Below are 20993 nucleotides of genomic sequence, written 5' to 3'. Positions count from 1 at the left end.
CAGGGTGCAACTCACCCCCCAGGGACTCTAGAAGTCCAGTTCCTCCCTGAGTGTGTTGGGTTATCGCATCTTGTCCCTAATGCAAGTGAACAGATGCTAATGTGGTGGCACCATGTAAGGTGTGCAAACAGGGGTGTGGCCCAGGAGTGTAGCTATAATTGAGCAGATGGAGCCTGCCGGGCCCCCCAGCTTCCTGAGGGCCTCCCAATTCCACCCCTCCCTATTTTCTTCATTATCTCCCGCACTCCAGGGGCCACCGAGGAGAGGGCCAAACACGACCCCCTCTCCCCTAGCTATACTGCTGGGTGACAGCTTGCTCTTTGCCCTCTCCTCTCACACCTCCCTGAAGAAGGAGGCAGATGGGAGGGGCCCACTCCAACCTTGCCGGCTCCCCCTCCCCATGTGCAAACATGTGTTTTTTCATTGAATGATTCAATTAGTTCCCTTTATTAAATACTGGATCCAATCATTCACATCAGTTTGTTTTTTGTTGCCAATTATTCTTGTTTGTTCTTCTTGTTTCCTGTTGCTTTCAACGGGAAACAAGGATCTTCTCCTGCCGGTAACTCCTGTATTTCCCCCCTCTATTTGGTTGGTGTGAAAATTTCAGGCGTTTTATTGCCCTTCCAAGGGTTCTGACTTGTCTTTCCCCCACTGGAGTCCATTTGTGAGGACGAAGGACTTCAACAGCTGCCAAGTTCAGGGTGTTCTGCCTGCTTTCCTCCAGTGTCCCCCCCCATTTTTTCATCTAGGCACAGAATGAGTTTTGTTCTGGGCGGCAGTATCAAAGCAGTGTGCGCGCATCTGCATTCAGAGTGGGGCCTTCCAGATTCAACCTGAACGGGATCTAAAAACTGAGAAGACATAATGTAAAATGTAAAAATAATTTTAAAAAAACCGGTGCCTTCAAGAGAATCCTGCTCTCTCTCCTCCCAGTGCCCCTGGGAGCCAATTTCCCAGTGGCTGTTGCAGTTCTCTCTTGTGTATCTTCTTTTTTCTTAGGCTGCTTTCCGGAAAGGAAGAAGGCTTATGAGATCACCATGACGGTGTGTGCATGTGTTCCCCTCTAACAACTTTTGCATTGACAGCACTTGGGAGGAGGCCCCCCCAGGGACCTCAATGGTGGTTTTTGTGTTTCTGTTTTTGGCAAACCACCATCTTGTTTCAAGACGGCAGCCCCTCAAAATATGAGCCATGCCCCTTTGTAATGCCTGTGCTGACAGCTGGATCAAAACCAAATTCACAGTACTGAGGGGCAGGATCCTAGGTGAGGCCACCAGGCGGAAAGTCGATTAAATTTGTTCTACTTGGAACAATTTGTCTTTGTACTGTGAGCCCCTTTGAGACAGGGAAGGAACATGTGTTTCATTTCTCTTCTTGCTTTCTGAACTTTTTAAATGAAAAGGGGTATGCAGATATTGTACCTGTTTTCCATTTATGGCATGTATGCAATTAGAATTGCACACCACCCCCACCCCTACGTAAATTGGCCACGCCCCTCCATTTTATGTGCCACGCCTCCCAGGCTGCTTGGCCGCTCCCGCTTCGCTTTCACGGGCATGTTCCTAGTCGAATAGGTGACATGTTCAGGGAACGTGGAACGTCATTGCTCAGCAGCCCTGCCTTCCTGAGGTTGGAAAGAACTACAATCCCCAGCAGGCGTCACGAGCTGCGCATGCTCTGTGGGAGAGGTGAAGCTGAGGCGCTTCCGAACATGCTGGACTGGGCCCGCCTCCTGCTCTGCTGGCGGCGGCGGCCGGGATTGGCGGCCAGCGCCGCTCGGGGAGATCGGGCGGCTCCCGCGAAGCGTGTGTGTATGTGTCAGGCTAGGTAGAGCCGTGCAAGGCAAGGGACCGGTGGAAAGGTGAGCAGGGAGGGAAGGGAGGCGGCTGCAGCTTCTCCCCTGCACGGGGGAGGCTGCAATGGAGCCTTTGCTTGGCCGTGCATGGCGGGGCGCTGCCGGGAAGGGCCAGGGTGGGTCGCTCGGTCTGCCGCGTGTCCGCCTCTGGAGGCTGCTGCTCCCAGGTGGTCGCCGCCGCCGCCTTTCGCCTGACTGGCTTAGGGGGAAGAGGGGAAAACACTGGTCGGGTTGCCAGCTGACCAGGCGTAGCCCGAGCTGCCCTGCTCCTGCGCCTACGCCGGTCTGCAAGGGAAGGCTTTCACAGCGGGGAGTTCCAGCCCCCTGCTCATCTGCCGGTGTGTCCGTAGCAGGTGAAGGGCTCTTCCAGAGGAAAAGCGGGCAGTGCTAGGAAGAGGCTGGGGAAATCACGTCCGTGCAATAATGCGCGGGGTGTGTGGGTGTGCGCGCGCGCTCTGCACCTGCTCAGGAACACTCTCAGCTGTTCTGGCGCCATAAGTTATCTTGGAGGGACGTCCAGCCCCCCGAGACTGAGCAATGAGGGGTCTGTGATGCCCTTATAGTTAGGCGACTCCTGAGCTGCTGGCTTCCGGCTTCCAAGGTGTGGACAAGAGAGACCCAGGGCTGTGCTCTGGAGAGTGCTGCTGAGGAAGGAAGGAAGGAGGCAGGCTGCCGGGCTAAACGTCTCCCAAGAGAGGGGCTGCTGGGGTTTGTGCATGCATGCTGTGGCCTGGAAGACCCTGACCCACATCCCGGCGATGGGGAAAGTGGTATATAAATATGTGTCAAATTCGTTACTCAGTGGGGAAGGGCGTTCTTCTGCATGAGCTCAGAGGCACTGAGAGGCCTCACGGGTCCCCAGGTGTTGTCAGACTCCAGTGGCTTTTGGCCATCAGGGGATGATGGGAGTTGGAGCTGAACAACATCTGGGCACCCTGAGCTCCAGAGGCCCTGGAATCAGGTAGCTAATGTGTGGCTCTCGAGATGTTTCTGAACTACAGTTCCCATCACCCCCAGCTGCAACAAATAGTGGTTAGGGGTGATAGGATTGTAGTTCAGGAACATTTGGAAAGCTGCACATTTGCTTGCTCCTGAAAAACACAAAATACTGGAAGCCAGAGGAGAGAGGAAATGCTAAAAGGTCCAGCCTCAAAGTGGGGCTCTCTGTCTCCCAAAGCTGCCCCACAGATTGAATGTTGCCCATGCAATGAATGCTCCTGGGCTTAATTTCAAATATGAGAACGGTCGTAGGGGAAATGGACTCTGAAGGTTTAACTCTTGTTTTCCAAAAGTGTGTGATTACATTGGTTATTGTATTTTGGCGCTCTCATGTCCGTGGAGACACTTTCCTTCTCATTATTTGCCCATCACTGAGCAGTGGAGATGTTTGCTCCACTGGATTGTCAGGACAACCTTCTTTCCAACACATCTGGCAACCCCACTTTAAATTCAAGGTAAAGTGTGCAGTCAAGTCGATTTCGACTCTTGGCACCCACTGAGCCCTGTGGTTTTCTTTGGTAGAATACAGGAGGGGTTGACCATTGCTGCCTCCTGCGCAGTATGAGATGATGCCTTTCAGCATCTATATAGTACCAGTGGGGATTCAAACTGGCAACCTTCTGCTTGTTAGTCAAGCATTTCCCCACTGTGCCACTTAAGGGGACTCACTTTAAATTAGGTGTAGTTTATGCCTGCATGAGCCCAAACTTGGAGAAAACCATGGTCCATGTACTTACTAAGGAATAAAACTCTGCTATAGTCTCAAAAGGAATGTTATATTCTCGCTTGGGTGCTCTGGCATTCTTGTGACTTATTCTGGCAATAAAGGTGGCCCTCCCCACATTCGTGGATAGTTACACAATAAATGGCTGATATGATGTCTGTTGAAGACCCAGTGAGATCTGCTGCTTATTCTTAAGTTCTATTGCAAGAACTGGTTTTCTGTCTGCAGTTAATGTGTGTGTATCTGGTAGTGGCGATATCAGATTTTAGGCTGAATATTTGGCAAAAGAAAAGTGAAGAGACCAAGTGGTTGCATTCAGGAGAGTTGAGAGGAGGACATGGGGGGTTAATTAAGTGGCAATAAGGAAAAGGTGGGTCAGAACTGGACAAAACGTAGAAGGCTTACGGGGAGGAACAGGATGAGTTTTCTTTCCAGGATGCTTCAGTTTTTGGTGTGTCTTTTTCCCCTGCTGGCTGTGCTGAACATTCTTTGTTCCTAGGCCTGGCTGGTTTTTCCCTGGAGGGTTATGCTACAAAAACCACATGGTTGGGAGGAGGCGGATTCTGCTCAGGTCCTAATGTCCTCTGCACGGAAGGGTCACCTTGCTTGCATCATTCTGGGGACAGAGGATGAAGAGGAATCCTCCTGGAAATTCTGGCTTTTCTCCTTCAGTCTTCTGCAACCCCAGTAGTTAGACATTCCATTTAAAAGCCTGGTTTCTAGGTGTTATAATTTTTAAATATTTCCCAGTGCCACTCGGGCATCTTCTTAAGAATTGATACATTTAATTTTCTAAAGAATTTTTTGTGTGGGGAACTAATCTTAAATGAAAGGTACAAATACGACAAACTTTCAACAAAAGTTCCCAAAGCGGCTTACATACATATAAATAAATAAATAAAATTGCTGCCCTGTCCCCAAAGGGCTCACAATCTGAAAAAGAAACATAAGATAGACCCAAGCAGCAACAGCCACTGGAGGGATGCTGTACTGGGGAGGGATAGGGCCAGTTGCTCTCCCCCTGCTAAATAAAGAGAATCACCACTTTTAAAAGGTGCCTCTTTGCTCAGTTAGCAGGGGAGGTATTGCATTGCTGCTAGAAAGCATTTCAGCCTGGCTTTCTTTGCCCCTTTCACAAGCAGGGCTCATGGGCTGTCGGTTCATTCTCTTTAGCACCTCATGCCAATGCAGGATGGGAGATTTTGCCCTGCAGAGCACAGGGATAGCCTGGCCACTGCGTTGCATGCCCTGGTAGTATCCGGATGGAGCCTCTGCAATGTGGGGCTGTCCTTGAAGACTGTCTGGAAACTTCAGTTGATCCAAAAAATGACTGCAAAGGTATTGACCGAGGCCAGCTGGTCAGAACGTACATCACCATTTTTAAGAACAATTTCATGGGCTTTGTCTATTTCTGAGCACAACTCAAAGTGCAGGTCTTCACAGTTCAAGACTTGGATCTTGGCTGCCTAAAGCAGGAGTTCTCAACTAGGGATGTGCACGGAAATCTTCAGCGCCGGCGGGGGTAGCGCTTTAAGGGCGGGGGAGGGTATACTCACCCCTCCCGCTGCATTTCCCCCGCCGGCGTGTTGGTTTTTTTAAGCCCCTCAGGGCTTAAAGCCCCTTCTGCCGTGCGCACGTGCACGACAGGCCCACGCTCACTCGCGACTTCCGGCCACTTCCAGCCGACGGGGAAAACAGGGCGGCAGGGAGGAACGCTGCCGCCCTGAGGGGCTTAAAAAAACCAACACGCCGGCGGGGGAAATGCGGCGGGAGGGGTGAGTACACCCTCCCCCGCCCTTAAAGTGCTACCCGCGCCGCCGAAACACCGAAACCGCCCCCAGTGCCGAAACGTTTCGGAGGCCTTCATAATGGCCTCCGAAACGTTTCGGGCACATCCCTATTCTCAACCTTGGGTCCCCAGTTGTTGTTGGACTTCAACTCCCATAATCCACAGCTCAGTAGCAGCTGGTGGTTCTTGGGATGGATGCTAGGCAGGGCAGGTGATAGGTAGTGAGAGGTGGAGCTAACTGTGGGTGGTACAGGAGGCAAAGCTGATTGTGGGCCACTGTGGAGGTGGAGCCAGGACTAGGCAGATGCCTTAGCTACAAATCTACATTTCGTCAGTTATTGCTAACGAGTGGGATCAAAATTCAAAGACACAAGTCTCAATTGCTCATCAGCAGAGATACAGAGAAATATGGAAAACGTCAGTTGCTTTATAGTGCTTAACAGGACTACAGTAGTGTGTAGATTTGTAGCTAACATGGCGGGATCAAAACACAAGCATGCACAGGAAAAGAACTATGAGCCACAAGTAAAGCACAGTCCAGTTACAAAAGGCTGCTTCTGTGGAGAGTAAATGCATTCTGAAGTCACGAGGACAGCTCTGTCTGCCTGATTATTTTAAAAATGAATACTATTACTGATAAACAAGAAGAAGAGAGAACTCTGAGTCAGAGTGGTACAGGCGTTAGTGTGCTGGACTAGATTGGGGAAATCCAAGTTCAAATCCCCATTCAGCCATGAAACTCACTGGGTGACTCTGGGACAGTCACTTTATCTCTCAGCATGACCTTCCTCATAGGGCTGTTGGGAGGATAAATGTAACCATGTGCACTACTCTGGGCTTCTTGGAGGAAGCACAGACTATACATGTCAAAGTAAATCAATCTATATAAGCCACAGGTAAAGCAGAGACCAGCCACCTAATGGTGCAGCAGGGAAATGACTTGCCTAGGGAGCAAGAGGTTGCTGGTTTGAATCCCCACTGGTATGTTTCGCAGACTATGGGAAACTTCTATATTGGGTAGCATTGATATGGGAAGATGCTGAAAGGCATCATCTCACACTGTGCAGGAGATGGCCATGGTAAACCCCTCCTGTATTCTACCAAAGAGAACCACAGGGCTCTGTGGTTGCCAAGAGTAGACTCGATGGCACAACTTTACCTTTACAGCAGAGGCCAACTACAAAAGTGGAGAACAAATGCATTCTGAATTTACAAGGTCAGCTCTGCCTGCATATTTCAAAAGTGCATACATAAATACTAGAAAAACCACAAGTTTTTCAATGATGTCTGCTGCAGCTATGAACCATCTCCTGTAACTTAGAAGACATCAAGGAAAGCAAAGGGGTGTGTGGGGAGACACCCTCTCCCCACTCCATGCTTGCTGAACAGCTGGGTGCCACTCTCCGCCTGCCTTGGGTGCCCACCACTTAGCCTGGGTGTCCATCCTAGCAAACAACAATCTTTTTTGTTTTTTGTTTTTTTGTTTTTAAAGAAATCACTTCCTTAATCCTTGCCCAATGAACCATAACCCTCAATGGACATAGTAATGTTACAGCTACTGGCCACAATCCAGAGAAAAACCTGTTTAGCTCTCTGCATAGCAAATAGATTTTTAAAATTATTTTCCTTTCAACATAATCCATTACTTTTCTACATACACCACACCTACATCTGCAATTATTTGAAAAGCAGTTTGTACTCGGAAATCCAAGCATATGCCCTAAAAGAACTTTCTGGCTTCTTATGCCAGTTTCTAATGTAATTAGTCCAGTCTTACTGTTTGCTGTTCTTTCCAATGTTTTATCGCATGCCATTTTAAGAATGGGCCATAATGCTTTGCATACAGATCAGATCAGAGAGCAAGGGAGAGAAAGCAGAGGTTTCATTCCTCGCCTCCAAACACAAACAAAGAAGCCAGCAAAAGATCAGACTTACCGCCAGCCAGCCTACTTGCTCTCTAACTAAAATGGTGATTGGCTTCTTCTGAGTAGCTGAAAGAAAAATACTTTCCCAGCCTGTGGGTGCTCTGACTGGCTGCCTGAGGAGTCAATCAAACTAGTCCTTCTCTGACTGGTTTATAGGGTGGTCCTAGGACTGCCCACTTTGCAAAAACAAAAGTGAACATGGTTCTTAATAAGCTCCTGCTTTATTAATATTAATATTTTTGAAAGATCTGGGGCTTTTCATTTGTTCTTTGCTACCATCGCCCACCTAACAAGTCTTAAAGTGGTTGCAGGCAAGAGCAGCAGGGAACAACAGAGGGAGGCAGTAGGCACACAAAATGGAAGCAGAGACAACATGGCGGACTGAGAATGTTAAGGTGAGCGTCGCCTACTTTTCCCATAGATAAGATCCACCCCTGCCACAGCCACAATGGCCGAAGGCTGAGGATGATGGGAGATGTAGTTCCTGGTTTAAAGGTCCACTTTCTCCCACATGGACCTCCATGTATTTGGGAGTCCTCCACCATTGGAGAAAAAAATACACAAAGGAGATGCCAGCAATGGCTATTGGAGGAACACTATTTAGCATAAAGAAGGACAGATGATCCTCTCCTGCCAGACACACAAGAGCCACCGCTTTAAAAGGTGCCTCTTTGCCCAGTGAGCAGGACTGGATGGACTAATCTACTGATTTGGTAAACGGCAGCTTCGTATGTTCATGGATCACTGAAAAGAACGTCAAACTTAATCTGTGAATGTTTGACAAATGCCAACTTAACTCTCGACTTTAATGTGATTCTTCTAGCAGGCACAGCTGCTGTCTGTGGCAAGATGTCTGTTGTAGCCTGGGAGAGATTCAAGCGATTGGGGCTCTGTGGTCTCCTCTCTGGTTGCTGGAATCTTTCTTTGCTTCAGAAGTACCCAGGTCTTCAAGGGTCCCCTGGATGTGCCCAGGGAAGGGTGCAATTCTCAGGGGAGTGCCTGTGATTCTGTGCAGAAAGGGAGAGCCATTTCTGCCCTGACTGGATCTTCTTGCTTTGTTCTTGGCAGAATCAAGAAGCCCTTCTTAAAGGGAGCTTCCAGAGACATGGAGATGCAATCTTACTACACGAAACTCTTGGGGGAGCTCAACGAGCAGCGGAAAAGGGACTTCTTTTGCGACTGCAGCATCATTGTCGAAGGGAGGATTTTCAAAGCCCACAAGAACATTCTCTTTGCTAACAGCGGCTACTTCAGAGCCTTGTTGATCCACTACATCCAGGACAGCGGGCGGCACAGCACCGCGTCCTTGGACATTGTGACTTCGGAGGCCTTCTCCATCATCCTGGACTTCCTTTATTCCGGGAAGCTGGATCTTTGTGGGGAGAATGTGATTGAGGTCATGTCTGCTGCCAGTTACTTACAGATGACGGATGTGGTCAACTTCTGCAAGACCTATATCCGGTCGTCACTGGATATCTGCCGGAAGATTGAGAGGGAAGCCGCCTTCTATCAGGCTGACAGTGGCAGTGCGAGTTCTGCTAGAGAGGGGCCGTCGTACGGTGCCAAGAGCCAGTGCTCTGCTTCCATTTCATCTCTGCAGGAGAAGGAAAGGGCCCCAGATTGCCAACGAGACCCTCCTTGTGGGGAATGTAGCAGCTGCCACCCCATTGAGCTCGTGGTGAGGGACCCAGTCAGCAGCGACTCTCCAGACGACACCAACTCCTCGCTGCCCAAAGTGGTGGAACCCAAAGTCGAATTTGATGCCGATGAAGTGGAAGTGGAAGTGGGTGAGCGGCTGCCACAGTACCCAACTCCCTTGACCATTGAGCAGATAGAGGAGGGACTCCACAGTGGCCAGGCGATGGACCTGGCGTGCAATAACTATCACATGAAGCAGTTCCTTGAGGCCTTGCTGCGGAACAGCACAGCCCAAAGGAAGGACGATGTGGTCCACCATTTTGTCCGTGGCTTTGAGAGTCGGCCAGAAGATGCAGGGATGCCCATGAGTTCCGTGATGGACATTCACAATGACTGGTACGGAGAGGATGCAGGTGAGATGAGACTATGCCATTTCTGTCTCCCAAGGGATACTTTTTTCTGTATGATATGTACACGTCTTCTCATTTATTTTGCTGACAAAGCAAAAGAATCTGGATTCCCAAAGAGAGAGGCCTTCATTCTGGGCTGTTTAGCTTTTGGAAAAATGTACACATCATCCACCTTGGAAACTAGTTTTGGATTTGAAGCAGACACATACAGCTTGCTGCTGGGGCTTTCTCTCCCCCCCACCCCCACACAAATTCCCCCAAATTGCTGATTATCATTGTGCCAAAAGTGGAATGAGGGCTGGCTCCTTGAGATAAAACATTATGTCTTGAAATAGTTTGTGATGTGGATTTCGAAGAACCTTTAGATTCTTCACTGGTGATGTTTCAATTAGGTATTGATGGGTGGAACCTGGTTTTCTTAAGCACATGAAGGCAGGGATTCTCATCCTAGAAGCTCCAGATGGACTACAACTCCCATCATCCTGTCAGCCATTATGGCCATGGATGATGGGAGTTGTAGTCCCACATCCTTATGCTGGTCTAAGACTGTAATAAAGATTGATTGATTGACAGTCCCACATCCAGGGACCCATGCTTAGCCCCCAAATGTGCCGTCAAAGGGAAATCTGGTTGCAGGGAGCGATGAGCATGCTTATACAGCTGCTATTTAGTCTCATATGCTCAAACCGTATTTGGGTCTGCTAGATGGTGGGTGGGTGCACTTGCCTGCAGGATGAGGGCCGAGATGGAAGTGCCATGCATTTTGAATTATGCTCTGCATGTGTGCAATGTGAATGTAGAACCAAACCCTTCTGATGAACGGGTATTGCAGAAGCAGGTTGGTGGAAACAAGCCGCATTTACAGCAGACTTGAAATAGCCATTTGCCTGAGGCTAGAATGATTGCCTCTGGCCAGCAGGCACCAGGAATTTTTTTTTTTTTTTTTGGTAAACTGGAAGAGTGTGTTTTTAAAAAATGTTTCTATGCAATTGATATACCCACAAATGACTGGTCTTAGTAAGTTGTGGGCAGGCAGGCTTTTAGTTACACCTGGAACTCTCTCCTAGAACACTTGCAGGATGCCCCTTTTCAAAATCCCAGCTGAACATCTCAATATATAATTCTCTAAGATGTACCCGTGGCTAATCCCATGCGTGGCAGCTCTCGCGAGAATTCACAAGTGAGCTGCTGGGAGAGGGAGAAGAAGCAGTGGGCAGTGGCAGTAGCTGGCTGGTTGGAGAGAGAAAATGGCCGGCAGGCAGCCCGACCATGGCCATCCTCCCCGCTAGTAGACCGGCCGAGCAGGCAGCGGAGAGGGCGGCACAGCCTCCCTCCCTGGGCCCTCCTGCTGGCCAAATGACAGGTCGGGCCGCACTGGGGCCAAATGAGGCTTCTCTTTCCCTGTGCAGAGAGGCGAGGAGACCATTGGGAGGAGTGCGCAGGGGCAATGAATGGGTGAGCGGTGGGGGGGGGAGGGACAGAGTGAAGTCTCCAGAAGGGATGCCAAAGGCTGAGTGCACTCGTGCACAGATGCTCTGTGTGGGTTCAGCTAGTCTTTATTATTATTATTAAAATATTTGTATACTTTTTCTACAACAAAAATCTCAAAGCAGTTTACATAGCAAGTGTAAAACGTGAGCCCTTTTAGGACAGAGAACCAATCTAAAACAAATACCCAAGGGAGACCCCAACAACAGGGGGGTAGGGGTCGCCATAGGGGGCACAGCTGCCTCAGCTTCCTGGAACTCCGTTTGCTCCTCTCTCTTCCACTCTGCCCCACCCCATCGTTTAACGGGAGCTGCATTGCCTGCAGGCTGGCTATTCATCAGGTAGAGCTGCATGGTTAAGTCATGTGGACCAGGAACTTAAGTCTGCTCTACACATGCAGCAGAGCGAGGGGATAGAATGGGCTAAACCACTTGGGACTGTAGGGGTGATCTTATTTTGGAATGTTCCCTTGTGTTCCCACACCCCAGCTGTTGTGTTAACTATGACATTGAATGCTGTGTAGAATGTGACTGATGCCAGTGTCTGACGTGGCTAGGTGAATTAAAGATTGCCTGGGGGGGAAGCTATTTGAGGCCAGTATATAACACTTAAAAATAACTTAGTGGTGAGTGATGGGACTCTTTTCCTCCACCTACCCAAACTACCTACAAGCAGGTGCGACTTATCCGGAACTCCTGGAAGCAGAGGCAGCAGTACCTCCTTTGGCCCCAGCTCACTAGGAGGAGCCACTCCTGCTTTTAACAAGCCAGGTGGCGGGGTGGGGGGACAGGGCCCCAAGGAGGTACAACTGGCTCTCCTTCCCGGAACTCAGTGGGCTCCTCTGCCTCCCGGCTTGCCATTCATCAGGTAGAACTGTGCAGCTCTACCTGACAAATGGCCAGCCTGCAGGCAGCACAGCTCTCATTAACACTGGCGCCAAACAGGGAAGAGAGGAGCAAACGGAGGTCTGGGAAGGAGAGGCAGTGGTGCCTCCTTAGTACGAGCGGCTCCTGCGCAAATGTTGGTGGTTTTTTAAAGGTTTAAATTCTGACCCCTCTGTCAAAGCAGCATGTTGGATTTCCTGCATCGCTTTTGTTCTCGAAGGTGACGTCCTGGTGGTGCCGATCAAGCTGCACAAATGCCCGTTCTGCCCGTATACCGCCAAGCAGAAAGGGATCCTGAAGCGCCACATCCGCTCACACACGGGCGAGAGACCCTATCCCTGTGAGATCTGTGGCAAACGCTTCACGAGGCAAGAGCACCTTCGGAGCCACGCTCTGAGCGTAAGTCTGAGGATGCCGGGAAGAACGGCCAGCGGCGGGTTCAAGCCGGGGCTCGGGGGAGAGCGGGTCTTGGATCGTAGTGAGCATGAATCGTGCCCCTTTCTAAGCAGAGGTTGCCCTGATTTGCGTTCAGCTGGGTGACTACATGTGAGCGCAGTAAAACGTTCCCCTTAGAGGATGGGGGCCTCCGCTCGGTGGAAGAGCATCTGCTTGGCATGCAGAAGGTCCCAGGTTCAATCCCTGGCAGCATCTCCAGGTAGGGCTGGGAGAGACTCGGTGCCTGAAATCTAAGAGAGCAGCTGCCAGTCAGTGTAGACAGTACTGAGCTAACTGGACCAAGGGTCTGACTTGGTATAAAGCAGCTTCCTATGTTCCTGCAGGGCTGCAGCCTGCTGTCCTGTGTAGGCATGTACGTCAAGGCGGTCAAGACACATTTGTTCGCCCAGGCTTTTAATTAGATACTATTTTAATAGTTGGGTGGTTTTTAATAGTTTCATCGTTCTTTTAAATTTTAAATTGTTTAAATGTTTCAGCCTTTTTGTTTGTTGTTTTTATTGCGTTGTTGTAAACTGCCCAGAGACTTGCGTTTTGGGTGGAATATAAAGATGTTAAATAAATAAATCAAATGTTAACTGGATTGAAACTGACAGAGCAAGCTTGTAAATAGCCACTTGCCTGTGATGAGTACTTATCTACTCTGGTTGAGCCTGAACCCAGGAGGGAAGTTTTGTAAAGTAGAGGAGAGAGTGGTCCCACCCCCCTCAGGCTGATGAGGTGCCTGAGATGATTCATATTCTTGCCTAAGGAAACTTTTGTGGGTGAGGGGCAAGTGCTTTTGGTGGAATTATTTGCACAGCTGATTCTGGTGGTAAATAATGAAGACTGCGTCCAAGGAAGAGGTGTGCAGGGGCCCCTCTGTTGATGGAGGCTGAGCCCTGGGGGGCTCTTGCACTCCCAGGACAGCCTCTGCCCTTGGCCACTAAGTACGGAAGAGGTAGTGTATCTTCCTCCTCCTCCCTCAATTCCTTCTCTCTCTTGAATTGTGTCCATTTAGATAATTTTGTATTTTTATTTATTGTTTGATTATTTCTGTACCGTTTTTCATTTAAACAAAATCCCAGAGCAGTTTACAATATAATTAAAGCAATGCACAATTAAAATACAAAAAGAACAGATATTAAATATAAATATCAAAATAATGTATCTCTATTTAAAATTTTTTAAAACCTATATAAAACAGTCACACACAAAACAGCAGCAGTAAAAACTCTACTCTCGTATAAAAGCCTGGGTGAAAAGCCACGTTTTAACTTGTTTTCTAAAAACCGATGGAGGCTGAGGGGCGGATGCCAGCCGGGAGAACATTCCAAAGCCTGGGGGCCATGACTGAGAAGGCCCTGAGAAGCTTGACTGCTGAGCCTCTCTCTCCCTCTGATGATCTTGTTAAGTAGGCAGAAACCCGCTTGACAATGTGTCATTATTTTAAAATGTAGGCCACCTTGAGTGCTTCGGCAGAAAGGCAGCATTTATAAATGTATTAAATAAAGGAGGCTATAAACTCAAACCTACCTACTAGGTAGCTGAGCTCACTAAGACATGTGTCCCCATGTCTACTTGGATCACAACTCCCATCATCCCCAGCTACAGTGGCCTTTGTGGCTGGGGATGTTGGGAGTTATGGGCTAGCCACATCTGGGGACTCATGCTTGAGAACCCATGCAGGAGGGCTTGGTTTTTTCAAAATCAATTTAGGGTTGAGCTGAAGAGTTGAAAATGCAGGAGGAACTCCACCCCAGATCCCTTAAGAGAGGGATCATAACCATAACCCCAGATCCCTTAAGATCCCTTAAGAGAGGGATCTGAGATAACCCCACGTCAACCTACATGATGAGGAAGTGAGGATTATCCAGGGCTGCCTCAAGCAAGGAACCTCTCCTATAGTCCTCCTCCAGCATTATACAAAAGGCGTTCCACATGAGTCGAGCATCAAAAACGGAGCTGGAAGTCCTGTTCCATCCCTGTCATTGCCCCACTCACGGTTGGAATGGCGTTTGTCTGAAGAGGCAAACGCCGCATCCCTTCTGTGAGCGGGAGGTGCGGACCGGCCCCTTCAGACAAGCTCTGCTCTAACCATAAGCAGTGTGCTGACAGGGATGCCTGATGGAGCGGAGGCAGGGTTTCCGGCCCCGTTTTAGACACTCTGCTCCTGTAGAACGCCCCCTGTATGACATCTGATTGGGGCTCCTGTTGTTTCACGTTGCAGGTCCATCGGTCAAACAAGCCAATCATCTGCAAGGGCTGCAGAAGAACGTTCACCAGCAGCCTCTCACAAGGCCTACGGCGTTTTGGCTTGTGCGACAGCTGCACTTGCGTCACGACGACGCACGAGGATTCGATGCCCATTAACCTGAGTCTGATGGAACCTTCGTCGGAAGGACAGGAGAAGAGCGATCCAGACAACGACTGGCCCATCTACGTGGAGTCTGGCGATGAAAACGATCCACCTGATGACGACGACGCTGACCCGGATCCCAGCGACAAGCAGGACCTCCACCGAGAAGCACTCATGTAGCAGCAGCAGCAGGAGGGTGGGCAGATCATAAACACTCTTTCCCCCATTATTGAGTTGTCTTCTTACCGCCAGAAACTGCATATTTATCCAGATTCTTGTGAAATCTTTTTAAAATATGAATTCAATTTTTCTAGAACAGGTAGGAACCGTGGGGCTCTGATAACCTGAAATGTCTTTTTAACTTGTTAGTGCTGTGCGCTACACACTTGAAAGAAATTTTTTGAGCTTGAGCCGTTCCTCTTGCCATTTCCTGCTGCCCTTTTGGGGTAGGGGGCAAGGCTACGTAACTCTTGCAGCAAATAACCTTCCGTGGTGACTGAATGCTGTTTCTCTTCCCACATTCCTGCCTCTTCCTGTTGACCGTCTCCCTGGTCTTAGAGGGGAATGCTGCCAGATCTGTCCACCTTGGACTCTTCTAGAATTGCCACTTCCTTCTTTTGTACTGGGACCATCCTGATTGCTAATTCTAACCTTGGAAGTGTAGAATGGACCTAACCAAAGCCAGTGAGGACAAAGCTCTGCTACAACAGAAGTTTATCCAGTCAGAAAGAGCTGCATACCTATAAATGAGGGGCAAATGGCTCCAATTTGTAAACATTTCCCACAAAATACTTTCCCCCGCTTCTCAAAAAAAGGGCATTGTAACTTCTGGTTAGCCTTGAGCTTGTGTTGGGAGCCCAGTAAAGCAGCTGATAAACTTGCCTGAGAAATCCCTCAACTATTCTGAGAGGTCAGTTTTACTAGACTCTGATTGCACCCGGAGAGGACTTTCAGGACTGAGCCATATGTGCAATATTAGCTTTATTGAAAAAATTATTACCAACTGTGCATAGATTCAAGGAAGGTTGTTGCTGTTCTAGCTGAAAATGGTTTGGACACACAGTTCATGCCTGTTAGCTGTTTCGGTATTTGCTGAAGATGTGCTTCTCCTCATCTGGGCTGTTGCTTCTAAAAACAAGCCCCTCCCTTTAGCGAATGTGCAAAATTGGGCTTGTTTCTGAGCATCGGAGGAACAGACTATGCACGGAGATCCTGCATAGATCCACGATCCGTGCCCGTTAACCTCAGCGGGGGAAAATCCTTCACAATGAGGGGAGATATGAGCGATCTGTTTAAAATTCAAGAGAGGATCTCATGAGAGATCGCAGAGCATACAGGGATAGCTCTATGGATGCTTGTAAGAATCCCGAGAATGTCCATTCTCTGATCCACTCTTAACACAAATGATTCAAGGCTTCTAGGAATACTAAACATCTGGTCATTACAGCTAGTTGAACATACTCAGCTGATGCAATTGGACTCATCTCCTTCCCAAATCTGGTATTCACTGTATTCATGGAGTGATTACAAAGACTGACTAAGCAAAGCACTATGTTTCCAACATGGCCTCTGTTCTGAGGATCCTGTTGTCATCCCTCAGTCTGCTCCCACCTTCCTCTTAGATACGTTCCTGTTACGAGTAAATTCCCACCTTTCTTAATCTGCCTGGTGGTTTCTACATTTGTTCTGTCTCATGAGTTTGTCTTGAGTACTGTTCCTTGATAGAATTCCAGACTAGATTCTGCCTTCTCCCTGTTGGATTAGGTAAATTGAAAATCAGCATCTTGGAGGATGTGTGGTTACTCAGTTCACTTCAAAACATCCTGACGAGTAACGTACCAACATAGCTCAAGGAAGCATTTTTTTCTGGCTGGAGAACTTGACCCCTGGCTTTGGTCGTAGTGAGTGTGTTTGGTATTACAGGTAAATGTGAATACCTGGATGGAGGAGGAAGATGACGAAAATGGCCATCAGCTGTGCAAGGGCAAGAAATCTGCCTTAACTAGCATGGTGTTCCTGTTAAACTCTGGACAGCTCTGAAGCGGAAGACGTTGCTGGCCATGTTCTCAGTAACTTGTGAAGTGTGATGGGTTGGATTATCTTCTACACCATTCATCTTTCCCCATCTGCTTCTTGCTTAAATGAAGCTGTATGCTCTGTTGTGATTTCATGAAACACTAGTGTAGAAGGGATTGTGATGGCATAAACATGGCATTTTAATGTTGCAAGATTATGTAGATTGAAAACACAGCAAGGGAAGAAGCAATAATCATTTTCGTTGGACCATAATTATGTGATGACAAAGTGAAGGTTATAATTGGAGCTCCCCCTTTTTCCTTAAAAGAATCCAGACCCACACTTGTGCATATTTCAAAAAGGGGAAACTTGTTGAGATAACCTTTTTTGAGCTATGGGAGTCCTCAGATCCTTCATAAATTGGTGTTGAGTGCCGCTGTCCGTGGTAGCTTTGGTCATTAGTGTGTTTGGGATTATACTTAAACAATATTTCGTGGGAAATCTGGACAAAGTAGCAGCATTGAAATTGGCCAGTAGCGCTTATGTTGTCTGAAAGTTAGCAGTGGCTTCCTAAAGGGCAGAGTATGCTTGGTTTACAAAGCAGTTTTGGCTTGTTCTAGACTCCTAGATGAAAATCCGTCCATTCTGTGACTACGGGGAAAGAAAGTTGTCCATTGAAAACCGGGTGGGGCACAACCAGTGACCCTAACCAATCAACTTATTCTCATTCGGTTGGCCTCTCATTTTGAGAAGAGTACCGAAGAGACCACTTCTAAGATTAACGTTCACTGGGGATGTGACACTGACTTTTCTGTTAAGAATAATTTTTTTGGTGGCATCACTTGATCTCACACAGCATATAGTGGTATGCTGAGGTGCTTTAACAGGCACTAGACGAGGATATTCAAGGCTCTTTTTGGTTTAAGAGTTGTGCCAGCGTGCTTTCACTTCAGCTGGCTTCATTTGGTCTTAGGGGTTTTCTGGTGTATCTCGTGAGTAGAGAATGAATCTCTTATGTTCTTATGTAATGTGGGTGTGAGAGAGATTCTCATCTTGTTCCTGTTCTGAGACAGCCAAAACTTTGGTGATACTCTCTCACTTGGCCCTTTTCAAGTGGATCCTGTCTGTCATCTTGTGCTTAATTGAAAAGGATGCACTTTATTTGCTTGTCTGTGGCAGATGTTCTTGTAATGCTGTGATTCTCATTCGGTTCCATGGCGTGTCCCTGGAACTGTCCATTATAAATGTCAAGTTTTGGGAAAGTGATGCTGCAGTTCTGAGAATACTCATGTGGTGCTTAAAAAAGAAATGGAAACAGATTTGTTTCTTTCCTCCCAACATTTGTAAAGGACCTACCTAAGTTTGGGATAATTCGCTTTTGGTGGGGAGAGTTTCTCAATATAATTTCACTGTGTGTGTCACTTAAATATGCAGTTGAGAAACGAATAGCACACCGAACAATTTTGGTGGGACTCTTGCTCACTTAGTAACTTTATTCTTCAGTCCTAAACAAGCTTAGTTTGGAATTAAATCCTCTTTTTTCTTCAGTAGACCTTGCTTCCATTATGTCAGGGTTATGGCATCAGTCTTTCAGAAATGCATGTTTTGTTTGCAGTGAATGACAGCTTTAACCTAAAACGTTCTGGCTATAATGTAGCAAATGGAATATTATGGTTGGTCCCATCTAAGAATGCTGGAAATCACTGCTCTTAGGAAAATCCATTCTTTAATACAGAAAGATTTATTTTGCAACTGTAAACAAAACCGAAGAAAAAACAAACCACAGTGAGGAAAGGATTTGAAAAGGTGCTGTTTAATTTTTAAGTTGATAACTAAACGGAGTGTTCTGGGCTGCATCTGAATGAATCTTCCAATCCGCTCTTATAACTGCATCCTATTCAGGGGCTAAGCTAGTGAAATAAATGGAACAAACACAAAAATGCACAATGGGCTGGTTCAGACATCATGTGGAACCTCAGTTAAAGCCAGGCCTACACATCTCTAACCCTCAGGAAGGTCTGATCCCCCCCACTTCCGCCCCACCCCATCATGAGTGTTCTTCTCTGGGTTCACATGAGGTTGGTCATGACGTCTGAACCCACCGATCTCTGTTCTAGCCTGCCTACTTCAAATAAGCCAATACCTGTAACTAACTTCAAACTTTGGGTATAGATTTTGGCTTATTTCAGGCTATTCTGGCCTGAAGTAGGCAAGCTAGAATAGCCTGGGAATAATATGGGAGGAGAGCTGGTCTTGTTACATGAATTGTCCTCTTTGCTAAGCAGAGTCTACCCTGTTTTGTATTTGAATCAGAGAATACATGTATGAGCATTGTAAGATATTCCCCATAGGGGATGGGGCCAGTTTGGGAAGAGCACCTTCATGCCTGCACGCAAAAGGTCCCAGGTTCCCTCCCTAGCATTTTCCAAATAGGGCTGGGAGAGACTCCTGCCTGTAGCCTTGGCGAAGCCACTGCCAATCTGTGTAGACAATGCTGAGTTAGGTGCACCAAAGGACTGACCCGTATAAGGTAGATTCCTATGTTCCAAAGGGCCATGGAATGCATTGAATATCATTTGGCCATTTGGAAATTCCATGCATTCCTGTGGCCCTTTGGAAAGAACCAGAGCTTTTCAGTGGGAATTCCCTGTCATTCATTTTAATATTTTCCCTAGAGCATCTGCTTTGCATGCAGAAGGTTCCAAGTTCCCTCCCTGGCAGCATCTCCAAGATAGGGCTGAGAGAAACTTCTGCCTGCATCCTTGGAGAAGCTGCTGCCAGTCTGTGCAAACAATACCGAGCTAGATGGACCAATGTTCTGACTCTGTATATGGCAGCTTCTTAAATTCCTAACCAGCTGCATATCTGAATTTCTGTGGCGAGGCTGGCAGCTGCTCTCACATCTAGCACTTTGCTTTAAGCAGATGATGACATATTTGCTCTAAAGGACAAATATTACTTATACATCATCCTCGGCCCATGGGGCTTTTTCAGAGGTTTGTAAGCAAAACCAGGCAGGTTTGTGTTCTGAGCAAGTGAAGAAACTAAAACGGACAACAAGGTGGCGGAAGAGAGACAAGAGCAGCAAGAGATGAAAGGGAGACCAGGCAGCTGGATGAGGTTAAGACGTCATTACAGTTGAGAATTCAATGCTGCATGGAAAGAGGCTTGAAAACTTAGGAAGAAAAATGCCTCATTCAAAGCCTGCGGGTCAAAAGCCTGCACTGTCATGTGTTCACGAATGCTTTACAGGGAGCAGATTTTAAGAAGTTTACTAGACCTCCTGATCAATGGAGAGAGAAAGTGCACAATAAAGTCCATTCCAGATGGTCCTTAGGAACATAGGAAGCTGTCATATACTTGGTCCATCTATATCAGTATTGTCTACCCAGACTGGCAGCGGATTCTCCCAGGTTGCAGGCAGGAGTCTCTCTCAGCCCTATCTTGGAGATGCTTCCAGGGAGGAAACTTGGAACCTTCTGCTCTTCCCAGAGCGGCTCCATCCCCTGAGCGGAATCTCTTCCAGTGTTCACACTTCTAGTCTCCCATTCATATGCAGCCAGGGTGGACCCTGCTTAGCTAAAGGGACAAGTCAGGCTTGCTACCACAAGACCAGTTCTCCTTGTGCATGCAGTTGCTCCAAAGTGTGTGATTTGAGCATAAGGCTTCCCCATTCACTGCAGCACTGGGGACAGCTCTGTTTAAGCCTTGCTGTTGCGTGCACAGAGGAGTTGTCACAGTGTTACCATGAGTGGGGATGCTGTGCATTGGCACCTCTGTGGATGAGAATATCCCACAAAGAACTATGAAGTCAGGGTGCAAGAAACTGACAGCTCTTAAAGATGTGCAGGAGAAATGACTTGTCGTCCTTTTGCCTTCCGAACAATTCAATATTTAGATCTGAAACATAGCTCTCTTGTGCCTCTCAAAAGCAGTGGTTTGGACTGTGCTAGGAGAGAGCCTATGGGAGTGAAAAGGATGAAAAACGTGTTGCTAGGTGACCATGCGACCAGATCTCTGAAGACTTAAAAACAGACATTTTCTGTGGGTCACAAAAGGGGAAAGTACAACTAAAGTGCCATCATCTGTTGATCTCGTTTAGTCGTCGTCCTCGTTCGGGACCATTTAAAGTTTATGTTGGGGCAGAAGAATCTGAAATAAACCAAAGCTGAAATTTTGCAAAGCACCACCACGGCAGCAATTTTGTTGTGTATGTGTTTTTTTTCCAAGGGGTGGGGTGCGGGGAACAAATATGAAGTGCTTTTTGTAATTTTGTTTCTACAGTGGTGCATTATCATGTCTTGTATGTTTTAACTGTATATGTATGATACATGTTTATATAGTTGTAGTCCAGTGTTTTTATAGATGAAAGTATGGGGTGGGGGGTGGAAACCAAACAAATAAATATCAAAATAAGTAAAACCATGATATGATCTTGTGTATGTCCTTAAGCAGACGACCTGGTGTGCAG

General features: G+C 47.6%; 1 protein-coding gene across 2 annotated transcripts; it reads left to right on the top strand.

The window, feature by feature from the left end:
• The first annotated feature begins 1666 nt into the window (after positions 1–1666).
• On the top strand, positions 1667–20947 carry ZBTB8B (zinc finger and BTB domain containing 8B). 2 transcript variants are annotated; one of them, XM_053268802.1, is made up of 4 exons: positions 1667–1864; positions 8364–9346; positions 11936–12114; positions 14378–20947. In XM_053268802.1, the coding sequence occupies exons 2-4, from the start codon at positions 8401–8403 to the stop codon at positions 14684–14686; spliced, it is 1434 nt and encodes a 477-aa protein (XP_053124777.1). In that variant the 5' UTR covers positions 1667–1864; positions 8364–8400; the 3' UTR covers positions 14687–20947. The 2 variants fall into 2 exon arrangements, with proteins under 2 accessions (XP_053124777.1, XP_053124776.1); XM_053268801.1 differs by lacking the exon at positions 1667–1864 and adding an exon at positions 7586–7690.
• The last annotated feature ends 46 nt before the right edge of the window (positions 20948–20993 follow it).

Source organism: Hemicordylus capensis, chromosome 7 (genome assembly GCF_027244095.1).
Source record: "Hemicordylus capensis ecotype Gifberg chromosome 7, rHemCap1.1.pri, whole genome shotgun sequence".
Classification (NCBI taxonomy): domain Eukaryota; kingdom Metazoa; phylum Chordata; class Lepidosauria; order Squamata; family Cordylidae; genus Hemicordylus; species Hemicordylus capensis.
The sequence above is the reverse complement of the archived record's forward strand: the minus strand, read 5'-3'. Positions and strand labels throughout refer to the sequence as shown.

What these genes read in the sequence shown, in the direction of transcription:
- ZBTB8B (XM_053268801.1), top strand. An exon ending in CTGGTACGGAGAGGATGCAG is followed by an intron (nt 9,347 to 11,935) that starts GTGAGATGAGAC and finishes TTGTTCTCGAAG; the next exon opens with GTGACGTCCTGGTGGTGCCG. An exon ending in TTCGGAGCCACGCTCTGAGC is followed by an intron (nt 12,115 to 14,377) that starts GTAAGTCTGAGG and finishes TTCACGTTGCAG; the next exon opens with GTCCATCGGTCAAACAAGCC.